The following is a 12,750-nucleotide window of genomic DNA, read 5'->3' as shown; positions in this document are numbered from 1 at the left end:
ACTCTTCTCAAAGCAGTTCCCCCATTATATAACAATTTAAAACTTTCTTGACCAACAAAGACTTTCATGATTAAACCAATTGAGCAGGCATCTTTATTTTCTTTTATACTGTAGCATCTAGATCAAATCACTTGGGACATTTATTACATTAATTTCTCTTTTGTAGGTATTTGGGTATGTGTGTCTAATCCTCCATTTTTGAAATACAAACTTTTAAAGAGAATATTTGTGTTATAATAGTTCAATAGCTCAGAATACTTACTGAGTATTTGCTGAACATTTACCCTATAGAATGGTTTGGTTTTCTTCAATTGCTTAATAAAATGCATTAAATTAAGGTGGTCATGTAGCTAGTTAAGAAATATGATGTCTCAGCAACCTCTATAATTTTCCAGAGATACAAAAATATTTTCCTTAGACATTGCTCTACTTAAGATATATTTCAAGTTCCATATTGAAAACCTGGATTTTAGCTTAGTTTTCATTCCAGTTCTTGGCAATCATGATCTTTGAGACGTTAATAGTTCTAATGGTCAATAAAGAATTCCCAAATAATAGAGCATAATATATTTTCCTGACACACAAAAAACAATATAGAAGGACATGATGGTAGCTATTTTAAAACTTTCTTTGACTTTTATGTTCATAAACCTCTTACTCCATAGTTGTCTAAGACAAAAAAAAAATCAATCTAGTGAAAATAGCTCTAAGCTCCCATTCTACGAAAAGCCACACTGCCCTCCCCCATTTTTTCTGAATTAAAACATAAATCAAAGTAGTTTCACTGTTCCAGTACCCAAACTGCAGATTTGTGCAAAATGATTAGTATCAAACACACTGAAAGGAAGTGAAAAGGACTCCCTGTCCATTTACTTTATTTTGCAAGTAATTAAATGCATAGATGAGGAATGCAAAAGAATAGAAAGGATATTTATTTGGGAACTATTCACTATTTACCGGGTATAGAGACAACACATCTCTAAAGGAAAAAACTCAAAAGTCTTTAAAATGTCTTATTAGCTGAGAATCATGTTAGTCAAGAAGTTGAAGAGGAGGACTTCCCTGGTGGCACAGTGGTTAAGAATCCACCTGCCAATGCAGGGACACGGGTTCGGGCCCTGGTCTGGGGAGCAACTAAGCCTGTGCACCACAACTACTGAGCCTGCGCTCTAGAGCCTGTGAGCCACAACTACTGAGCCAACGTGCCACAACTACTGAAGCCCGCACGTCTAGAGCACAGCGTGCTCCGCAACAAGAGGAGCCACCATAATGAGAAGCCCGCACACTGTAACGAAGAGTAGCCCCCACTCGCCACAACTAGAGAAAGCCCGCGCACAGCAACGAAGACCTACCGCAGCCAAAAATAAATAAATAAATAAATTTATTTTAAAAATAAAACATAAAACTATATGCCCATTTGTACTCAAAAAAAAAAAATTGAAGAGGGGAGCTGGATTTGAAGACTGAAGTCCCACATCCTGGAAGACGAGAACTCTGGATGGCCCTATTATTCACAATAGGATGAAAATGATACCTAATAAAATAGTGAACTGAGGTTGGACATGCTGTGGCTCATACTTGATGGACAGGAGGCCACAAATGACAGTGCCAGAAAGAGGAAATGGAAGTGGAAAAAAGGAGGACTATCTATTTTATATGTTGGCCTATCCCACAATGTCACTGAGTATTAACTAGGTTTCACCAAGGAAACTTGAACAAGGAAGTAGGAAGTTGTAGTACATAACTTGTGTGGAAAAGTATTCCACACAATTAGAATGGAATACACTGGAGCAAGGTTGGTATCTTCATTTTTGTCTCTAATGGTTTAGAATACTTGCCCATTCTCCAGTCACTAACATACCTAAGCTTTGGTTTCCACTGGCAAAGAAACTTCAATGCGAGACGAACTATTTACTAGGGGAACTGACCAAATACCAAATAGGGAAATGAATGGAAAATAATTTCACTTCTAGTTATTTGGAACTTTGTACTTGCTACATGACACACATTAATAGGTTGATATTCAGAGGAGGGTCACCAGTAATAACACTGACTTATTGAACTTTTTGGACATTAGCATCATTAATACTGCATGTAAAAGAGGTTAATAATAAATAAGTTTTGCTAATTGAATAGTTTTAAAATGAGATATACAGTATTTTTCTCTACACTGTTCAGATAGAAAATAATATTTCTTAACAAGATTAATAATATTCTTTCAAAAGCAATATTTTCTAAATGATGATATACTAAAGAGAGTATTAAAATTTCACTTCCTATTGATTTCTTAATGCTTACTAATAAAAAGTAGTGAGAAACAGAAGATAGAAAATGATACAATTCTAAAAGCAATAAATTTATTATTCTAGTTTTTTTCTTACCCAATTGGAAAACTAGCAACAATACACAGTATTGCCAAATGTGAGCACAAAAATTAAAACAATCATGTTCAAGTAGAAAGGAGGAACTGAGAATACAGATAAATGGATAAGTGAGTAAAAGAGGCTCTATAGGAGGCAACAGGCTTAATAAACTAATATTTGAAACTGAATATGTAAAAGCATAATAAAAAGAAAGTGCGCCAGTGACATTTGGACTAACATCTAGTAGGAATTTCCAATAAAAAGTGTCATAATTTACTGAAGCATTGTGCAGGTATTAGCACACCACAGTTTAAGTCAAATATTCTAATCAATTCAATTTACCCTGGAAAATATATTTAATTTCTATCCAGATTTTCAGCAATAAAATAATTCTACAGTGATATGTAAAAACCTGCAAGTATGGGTCTTACCACTTATTGCTGATTCGGTTCAAAGCCATTAGTCACAAGAAATTCAAACATTTTAACCACAAAACCAATACCTTGAAGACTCTATTGACAGCAACAAGACTAATTAACTGTTAAAATGTTTCCAAAGGAGTAGTAACGTTGAGAATTAAAAACAAAGACATTTTTGAAAGGATTTTTAAAAATTACTCACTTTAGCAGGAAGATCAACCTTCACATCCAGCTGCTCTTCTCTATCCCCACTAATGGGGCCGGGTGGAAGACAGGGGCTGAAGGCCATGAGGTCTGCCTTGGGCGGCCCCTCCCCAGAGCACACCCGCTGCCGCCTCTGCTGCGAGTAAGACCAGCTCCCCACCGCGCTGGAGCACACCAGCGTGGGCTTCCCGGGCCCGCACGCGCCCTCGCCGGGCGGCGCCGAGCACCGCAGCGCCGTGTACAGCAGCAGCGTGAGCACCAACAGGCTGGACACCGCGCAGATGGCGATGATCAGGTACACGTTCACGTCCACTAACGCCGTCTCCGCGCCAGCGGCGCCCGTCGACGTCCGCGAAGAGACCTTGGGCGCCTGGCCGCTGTCCTCCAGCGACAGCAGCACGGTGGCCGTGGCCGTCAGCGCCGGCTCGCCGTGGTCCTTCACCAGCACCAGCAGGCGCTGGCGCGGCGCGTCCGCCTCGTCCAGGGCGCGCGTCGTGCTGATCTCGCCCGTGTACAGCCCCACGCGGAACGGGCTGCGCGCGCCACCCGCCGCCGGCTGCAGCTCGTACGACAGCCACGCGTTGTAGCCCGAGTCCGCGTCCACCGCGCGCACCTTCGCCACCACGTGGCCCGCGCCCACCGACCGCGCCACCAGCTGGCTCAGAGCGCCCGCCCCGCCGCCCGGCCCGGGCAGCAGCAGCGCGGGCGCGTTGTCGTTCTCGTCCAGCACGAACACCTGCAGCGTCACGTTGCTGCCCAGAGGCGGCACGCCCGCGTCGCGCGCGCTCACCTGGAACTGCAGCAGCTCCAGCTCCTCGTGGTCCAGCGGCTGCAGCGCGTACACCTTGCCGCTCTCCGCGTGCACCGACACGTAGCTCGACAGCGCTCGCTCGCCCACCCGCCGCTCCACCAGCGAGTAGGACACCAGCGCGTTCTCCTGCGCGTCCGCGTCCCGCGCCGACACCGTGAAGATGTGGCAGCCGGGCGGGTTGTTCTCCTTCACCAGCACCGTGTACTCGGGCTGGGCGAACGCGGGCGCGTTGTCGTTCACGTCGGACACCTCCACGAACACGCTGGCCGTTGTCGACAGGGAAGGCGAGCCCCCGTCCCTCGCGGTCACCACCACCTCATAGTTCGCCATACTCTCGCGATCCAAGGCGCTGTCCAGCACCAGCGAATAGTAATTCTTGAAGGTGGACACCAGCTTGAAGGGTACATGATGAGTCAGGGTGCAGGTCACCTGCCCGTTGGCACCGGAATCGCGGTCAGAGACGCTGATCAGAGCGATTACCGTTCCTAGTGGAGCATCTTCTAATACAGGTAAAGAGAGTGATTTGACAACCAACTCAGGTACATTATCATTGGTGTCCAAAATTTCCACTACAACCGTGCAGTGATCTGCCATTGGGGGATTTCCTTTATCTGTTGCTTCTACCTGGATTTCATATAACTTAGTGAACTCGAAATCTATGTTACCCTTTACACTGATGTATCCATTAACAGGGTCTAAGTGGAATTTCGACAAAGCATCTGCTGACATGTCTGTATTGAAAGAATACACAATGTCCTTATTTATTCCTTCATCCAAATCAGAGGCGTTAACAGTCACTACTAGGGTACCGTTTGGTGCATTTTCAAATAATCTGACTTTGTAGATCGTGCTCTCAAACTCTGGGGCATTGTCGTTTACATCTACAACGGTGATCTTCAGTTGAACAGTACCAGTGAGTTCTGGTTTCCCACCATCAACTGCTGTTATAAGTAAGTGATGCTCAGGAGTGTCCTCTCGATTTAAAACTTTTTTCAGCACAAGTCCAAGGGATTTAATTTCCACATAATTTCTTTTAACATCCAAGGTAAAATATTCATTGGAGTTAAGACTGTAGGTCAATAGCGAATTAGCTCCGATATCTGCATCTGATGCGCCCTCTAGCGGAATCCGAGAACCAGGCGGCCGGGATTCATAAATAAACAAATTTTTTACTGCCATTGGAAAAACCGGCTGGTTGTCGTTAATGTCCTTCACCTCCACCTCCACATGGAACACCTGCAGCGGCCGGTCCACGATCACCTCCAAGTGGATGCTGCACTCCGCGCTCCGCCCGCACAGCTCCTCCCGGTCGATCCGAGAATTCACAAACAAAATGCCATTCTGCAGATTTACCTCCAGAAGGTCCCCGCGGCCTTTGGACGCCACCCGGAACAGACGCGGCACCAGCTCCGCCAGCTCCAGCCCCAGGTCCTGGGCGATGCGGCCCACGAAGGTGCCGTGTTTGGCCTCCTCGGGGACGGAGTAATGGACCTGGCCGCTCCCAGCCTCCCAGAATAGGAGATGCAGAACCGAAAGCAGTAGTCGCCAGACTCCCTTACCTTCTCTCCAGAAAAACACCATTGCAAGCGTTTTTCCAAATATTGGGTCGCTTTTGCATCGATCAAAAATTTTTAAATATTTTTAGTTCCTTATTTTTCATTTCTTAATCATTCCGTGCCTGTATTTCAGAGATGGTGAGGAAAACCAGCATCTTAGTACGTAATAAATGCTGTATATCTTTTGTGGTGAAATACCTTGCGGTAGACAGCGACATCATGTGGCTAAATGTGTAAGTATTAAATAAATGTATTTACCTTTTTTTCCTTCCATTGAACTTTCCCCCATTTTTTCCCCTGTAATTTCCTTCGAGCACTCCTCAAAGTCTTCATATTTTATCAAAATATATCCTTAGAACTTTTATGCTAATTCATGACTTTCAATTAGGCCAATCCATGGCATATAGTTAAATATAGTAAAGTAGTGATTACTATTATAACAGTAGTGGACATCTATTGGAAATATTTCCGATGTGACAAGTACTATTTCATTTGTTTTAATAGCGTTATCCCATTAAATTCTCACAACAACCTTCTGGGGTAGGTATTAATATGATTCACTTTTTACAAACAGTGAAGTGGAAATGCGTACAGGTTAAGTAACTTAAAAATAATATTAACTGGTGGTGTTGAGTAGGATCTCAATATGATTCAAGACTCATGACTTTAACCACTTGGCCACAAAATCTACATTTTACAGAAAAATCAGGTCTTTGATATTTGTAACCATCAAAACGACATTGAAAATTTTACTTCTACATTACTATGGCAATTGTTAATTTATAAAATATGTTCACTTATGTTTCTTACTTTGTAGAATGTCTACGAACCACTCTTGTGTCCTTTATCCAACAACTGCATCTTTGTTAGCTGTCTCAACTGTTTATATAAAGATGCCACAAGTCTTTTACAGTGCAGTTATTCTGTAAATTTGGTTTTTGTTGCATGAAAACACTGTGTGATTTGGATATTTGTTATATTCACATCATACCAAGGAAAAGTATGTTAGTTTTTAAAATTTCCACATCACTTGTACATTTCAACTTACCTGTATATCCTAACGTTCACAATATGAAATGATTCTGCTTTTAATAATCTCCACTCTGGATGAATTTCTGGATTCCAATTTGTTAAAAAGCTGTTACTTGTAATAATTGGTGTTTAACCAATTATTAAAGAGAGAAAAGTAACTTTGGAATATGACTCACTCAACCCATGTAAGACTAGGCAATGAAATACACTAAATGTCTCTGTAAAGTTAGTAAAAGGCATGCATTCTCTGAGCATTTGGAAGCTGAGCAAAGAAAATTCATGGGAAGAGGTTGAATTTAGAGAGGTAAGAGAATGCCCAGATTTTTGCTTATAGTCAGACTCTTTTTAAATGAAATCAAACATGTACTTTAAGGGAATTCCCTGGTGCTCCAGTGGTTAGGACTCCGTGCTTCCATTGCTGAGGGTGCAGCCAAAAACAAACAAACAAGAATGTAATTTAAATATTAGGAGAAAAGTTTTCATACCAGATTTTCCATGTACTCATTGAATGCAAGCCTGCATTGCAACTTACTCATATTTTATCATTCACATTTAGAATAGAATAAGTTATCAATTAAACTTTAATGTATAAATAAGTGAATATTTTAAATTAACTTTCTCAAGAATATAAGTAAAAAGGTAGTTACATTAATGATATTTGTTAATATCAAACAGATAATTTCTAATTGATTCTGTTGTACTAGTTCATGAAAAAGAAGTAAACATTTAATGGGTTTCCCTGGTGGACCAATGGTTAAGACTTTGCCTTCCAATGCAGGGGGTGTGGGTTTGATCCCTGGTCGGGGAGCTAAGATCCCACATGCCTCAGGGCCAAAAAACCAAAAACATAAATAACAGAAGCAACATTGTAACAAACTCAATGAAGACTTTAAAATGGTCCACATCAAGAAATCTTTTTTAAAAAAGTAAATATTGGGGGCTTCCCTGGTGGCGCAGTGGTTGAGAATCTGCCTGCCAATGCAGGGGACACGGGTTCGAGCCCTGGTCTGGGAAGATCCCACATGCCGCGGAGCAACTGGGCCCGTGAGCCACAACTACTGAGCTTGCGCGTCTGGAGCCTGTGCTCCGCAGCAAGAGAGGCCGCGATAGTGAGAGGCCCACGCATCGCGATGAAGAGTGGCCCCCGCTCGCCGCAACTAGAGAAGGCCTTCGCACAGAAACGAAGACCCAACACAGCCAATAAATAAATTAATTAATTAATTATTTTAAAAAGTAAACATCTAAGAATTATTTTGGAAAAAAGTGTATCTAGGAAATAATTAAGATATCAATATGCCAGTTAGTGCTTTGATGGATCTTGAAAGGTAGTAGCTAGTTTTAAAATGAGAGACAAAATTAAAATTTTTAAATATCATGGACTTCATATTGAAATGGCTTTCACAACTTACTGTAATACTTCACATTTCATGACATTTAAGAGTATACTATCTGCAAAATGGAATGGCACAGGGAATGTATAACAGAGTAGATTCCATAATGATTATTAGGAGATGAAGTTAATACTGAAGGAACTATATGAGTTTAAAGGTTTGAGCTAATGTGTGGTTAAGGTATCAGTGAATAATATCTACTCTCACTTAGACATCTCTTTTGGCAACTGAATCAAGAAAATGTAAATAAGGAATAAGAAATCAATAAGAACTTATACAGTGATGTATTGTGACTCCTGGAGATATTGGGCACACCTGGATATAATTTTAAAAGCTTACCATTTACCTAGAGTAGAAATGTAGTAGCCAGACTTCCAGTAGGACAGATTCCATCTGACCATTCACACTTTCTGTACACTAGTCTCAAGAAGGTGGTGAGTAGCTATAGTACTCTAGGTGGGATGACTCATCCCAAGAAAGAGCTTCAGCCATTTGTTTTTCTCTGTAAAGCCTCAGATGAACTTTTCTGATTCCCAGGAAATATATACTCACTGTATTTTGAGGCTTATCAACTCTAAGGCACTAATATATTTCCAACAGGAACAGATTATCCTTAAATGGAGTTCAGTATTTCCCCACCAAACTCCTCAATTCCTTTAATAGCAGATCCCAGATAGAAATTGATATTCTGGCCTATCTGTGAAATGGCTAAAGCTAAGATCACTTAGTGGAAGTTATTTCATGATTCATCAATACATTTGGGGGGGAAAAAAAACAGCAAATAACTAAGGACCAAAGAGTAGTAGAAGACAGTAATTTCACCCCAAGACATCTTCCTTTTGTTGAAAAAAAAAAGTGTTTTTAATTTCCTTTCCAAGTGTAACATTTACTTATTTACTCATCAAGTTTAGTGTTTTAATTACCCAACATAGTAGTTACCAATGAAAATGTAGTCATTCAATGCCAGTCTTTACCTTTTGGAAAAACTCCAACTTCATTAGGAATATAGTTGCTGCCAGGTGAAATTAAGTGAGCTCAGTCTTGGAAAATGTTATCACGGGCATAGTATGTGGTACCAAAGGAAGGTGGTCAATCTCTGCACAGTGGGAGGTCTGCATACATTAGCCCAGTGATATACTTTGAGTGTGACTAAGCACCCCACTAACATAAAGACTGGGTTAAAGTACTCTCCACTTGTATGAAGAAAAAGTCCCACCACCTGGCCACCCCACAATGTGATGTTAAAAAAAATTCTTTTCTAATTAAACAAAATTGAGAGGGAGTTTTTTTCTTCTCAATGAACTCTCTACTGTGCCTTAAAACTCTAAGGATTTTGCAAATGTGAAATCTTTTTACTACTGAAAGACATACCTAAGATTAGCAATTATTTCTAAGTGATGTCATGTGTTGTAATGAGCTATGATATATACTTTGGAGGTCCTGGCGTTAAAAACCTGTTCAGGCTGCTTTTAATTACATGAAAAGAAAAACTAACATATTAACTGTTGCATAAACAGATAAAGATAAATGAATTCTTGATCAAAAGAATAATTTAGGGAATTCCCAACATATTCTGACAGAATGGATGATGTAAATTGAAAATATGTATTCCATAATCATCCTCTTTAAATTTTTTCCAATTGTGATTTTTTAATTTGAGAAAAAATATTTACAGGTAATGTTAAGTTTTCAAATTTTGCTGAAGTGTTTTCTCAATACTTTAATCCTATTTTTCATGGCAAGATTTAATTATGGAAAATCCAAAATGTAAAAATAAGAAAATCATTTAAGTTGCTCTCAATGCAAGAAACTGATTTCTAATTCACACCATACATTGCAAAAGATAATGATACAAAATAAAAGCAGAGCTATGAATCAAAATAATTAATAGAATGTGTATGGCTGATTCATTTTGTTGTGCAGTGGAGGCTAACACAACGTTGTAAAACAACCGTACTCCAATAATAATTAATTTTAAAAATTAATAGAATCATAGAGAACAAAGAAAATAGAACAATTTTAGAGCCGACAGAAAAAAAAAAAATTAAAAGACTCACCTTTCCGAATTGTTCTGATTCCGAGAGTTGTTGCCTTTCTTCTGCTGAGTCTGGACCTTGAGGTAGGCTGGGGCTGAAGGCCATGAGGTCTGCCTTGGGCGGCCCCTCCCCAGAGCACACCCTCTGCCGCCTCTGCTGCGAGTAAGACCAGCTCCCCACCGCGCTGGAGCACACCAGCGTGGGCTTCCCGGGCCCGCACGCGCCCTCGCTGGGCGGCGCCGAGCACCGCAGCGCCGTGTACAGCAGCAGCGTGAGCACCAACAGGCTGGACACCGCGCAGATGGCGATGATCAGGTACACGTTCACATCCACCAGAGCGGCCTCCGCGCCAGCGGCGCCCGTCGACGTCCGCGAAGAGACCTTGGGCGCCTGGCCGCTGTCCTCCAGCGACAGCAGCACGGTGGCCGTGGCCGTCAGCGCCGGCTCGCCGTGGTCCTTCACCAGCACCAGCAGGCGCTGGCGCGGCGCGTCCGCCTCGTCCAGGGCGCGCGTCGTGCTGATCTCGCCCGTGTACAGCCCCACGCGGAACGGGCTGCGCGCGCCACCCGCCGCCGGCTGCAGCTCGTACGACAGCCACGCGTTGTAGCCCGAGTCCGCGTCCACCGCGCGCACCTTCGCCACCACGTGGCCCGCGCCCACCGACCGAGCCACCAGCTGGCTCAGCGCTCCCGCCCCGCCGCCCGGCCCGGGCAGCAGCAGCGCGGGCGCGTTGTCGTTCTCGTCCAGCACGAACACCTGCAGCGTCACGTTGCTGCCCAGAGGCGGCACGCCCGCGTCGCGCGCGCTCACCTGGAACTGCAGCAGCTCCAGCTCCTCGTGGTCCAGCGGCTGCAGCGCGTACACCTTGCCGCTCTCCGCGTGCACCGACACGTAGCTCGACAGCGCTCGCTCGCCCACCCGCCGCTCCACCAGCGAGTAGGACACCAGCGCGTTCTCCTGCGCGTCCGCGTCCCGCGCCGACACCGTGAAGATGTGGCAGCCGGGCGGGTTGTTCTCCTTCACCAGCACCGTGTACTCGGGCTGGGCGAACGCGGGCGCGTTGTCGTTCACGTCGGACACCTCCACGTACACTCTGGCTGTGACCGACAGGGAAGGCGAGCCCCCGTCCCTCGCGGTCACCACCACCTCATAGTTCGCCAGGTTCTCGCGATCCAAGGCGCTGTCCAGCACCAGCGAATAGTAATTCTTGAAGGTGGACACCAGTTTGAAGAAGTCATGGGGGGTCAGGGTGCAGGTCACCTGCCCGTTGGCACCGGAGTCGCGGTCAGACACCGTGATGAGGGCGATGACTGTTCCCAGCGGAGCATCCTCTCGGATGGGAAGTGAAAGAGACGTGATTGAGACTTCTGGTGTGTTATCATTGATGTCCACAAGTTTTACTGAAATTTTACAGTGCCCAGACATTGGTGGAGTCCCGTTGTCATAGGCAATGACTTGAATCTCATAAGATTTCACTTCCTCATAATCTAATTGTCCCTTAGTTCTGATTTCCCCTGAGCTGGGATCTATTTTGAACTTGGTCTTTATATTGGGGGACACATCACCACTAAATGAATACACAATCTCGCTGTTTGATCCTTCATCTGCATCAGAAGAATTTAATTTAATCACCAAGGATCCGTTTGCGATGTTCTCTAACAACTGTACTTTGTAAACTGATTGGTCAAAAGTAGGTTCGTTGTCATTCACATCTAATACCTTAATAAGCAGTTGAACGGTGCCTGTGAGCTCAGGTTTGCCCCTATCAGTAGCCACCAGTAACAAATTAATCTCGGCAGTTTCCTCTCTGTCCAGAGATTTCCTCAGCACAAGAGACAAAGACTGGCTTAGTTCATCATTTGTCTGTATATCTAGAAAGAAAAACTCACTGGAGCTGAGCTTGTAGGAGAGAAGAGCATTTACTCCGACATCTGCATCAAACGCCCCCTCTAGAGGAAACCGCGAGTCAAGCAGCCTCGATTCGTGAAACCGGATAGTCTTTACTGTCACTGGAAATACTGGCGGATTGTCGTTAATGTCCTTCACCTCCACCTCCACATGGAACACCTGCAGCGGCCGGTCCACGATCACCTCCAAGTGGATGCTGCACTCCGTGCTCCGCCGGCACAGCTCCTCCCGGTCGATCCGAGAATTCACAAACAAAATGCCATTCTGCAGATTTACCTCCAGAAGGTCCCCGCGGCCTTTGGATGCTACCCGGAACAGACGCGGCACCAGCTCCGCCAGCTCCAGCCCCAGGTCCTGGGCGATGCGGCCCACGAAGGTGCCGTGTTTGGCCTCCTCGGGGACGGAGTAGTGGACCTGGCTGCTCCTGGCCTCCCCTGCAGCGAGGAGCAGAAGGGAGAGTAGCAGACACCCGACCTCTCCGCCCCTACTCTTAGAAGACACCATCACCAATACTCAGCGAGTTGATCAAATTAAAATATCATGTTTTGCAAAATTTTAAATATTGTCCTCTAGTCTCTGCTCAAGTCCTGCTGCTTCTCTTATTGTTCTGTCTCTCTGGAGTGACAATAGGGCCCTGGGTATTTTTCTTCCTACAGAATACACTGTAGTAGACAGCGACATCATGTGGCCAAAATGTAGGCTCTACTATTTATTCTGTAGATTAGAAATTAAACAATTGTCTAGTCTAAGTTTACTGATAGCTTTCATTTAGGAAAAATATTTATTTTAAACTCTGAAATATATCATTCCCCCCTTTAATTGTGTTAAAAACATATAACAAAATTTACCATCTCATCCACTTTTAAGTATACAATTTAGTATGTTAAGTATATTCACATTGTTGTGAAACAGATCTTGAGAACTTTCATCTTGCAAACATGAACCTCTATCTATACCCATTAGAAAGCAACTCCCCTTTCCCACCACACCACACTCCTCTAATCACCATTCTACTTTCTGGTTCTATGAA

General features: G+C 43.7%; 2 protein-coding genes across 2 annotated transcripts in view; both read right to left on the bottom strand.

The window, feature by feature from the left end:
* Positions 1-5,378, bottom strand: part of LOC133090981 (protocadherin alpha-3-like) — a 120,438-nt gene extending 115,060 nt beyond the window's left edge. The window contains 2 exon segments of the mRNA XM_061189706.1: positions 2,985-3,106; positions 3,108-5,378. Of these exon segments, the coding sequence (XP_061045689.1) occupies positions 3,005-3,106; positions 3,108-5,378 (2,373 nt within the window). The 3' untranslated portion in view covers positions 2,985-3,004.
* A 4,443-nt stretch (positions 5,379-9,821) lies between these two features.
* On the bottom strand, positions 9,822-12,224 carry LOC133090014 (protocadherin alpha-2-like; the record flags this gene model as incomplete). Its single annotated transcript, XM_061188265.1, has 1 exon — positions 9,822-12,224. A coding segment is annotated over exon 1 (2,403 nt), but the record flags the coding sequence as incomplete, so codon positions are not given.
* Positions 12,225-12,750: the final 526 nt, after the last annotated feature.

Source organism: Eubalaena glacialis, chromosome 4, assembly GCF_028564815.1.
Source record: "Eubalaena glacialis isolate mEubGla1 chromosome 4, mEubGla1.1.hap2.+ XY, whole genome shotgun sequence".
NCBI classification, from domain to species: Eukaryota; Metazoa; Chordata; class Mammalia; order Artiodactyla; family Balaenidae; genus Eubalaena; species Eubalaena glacialis.
This window is presented reverse-complemented; position numbering and strand designations above follow the sequence as displayed.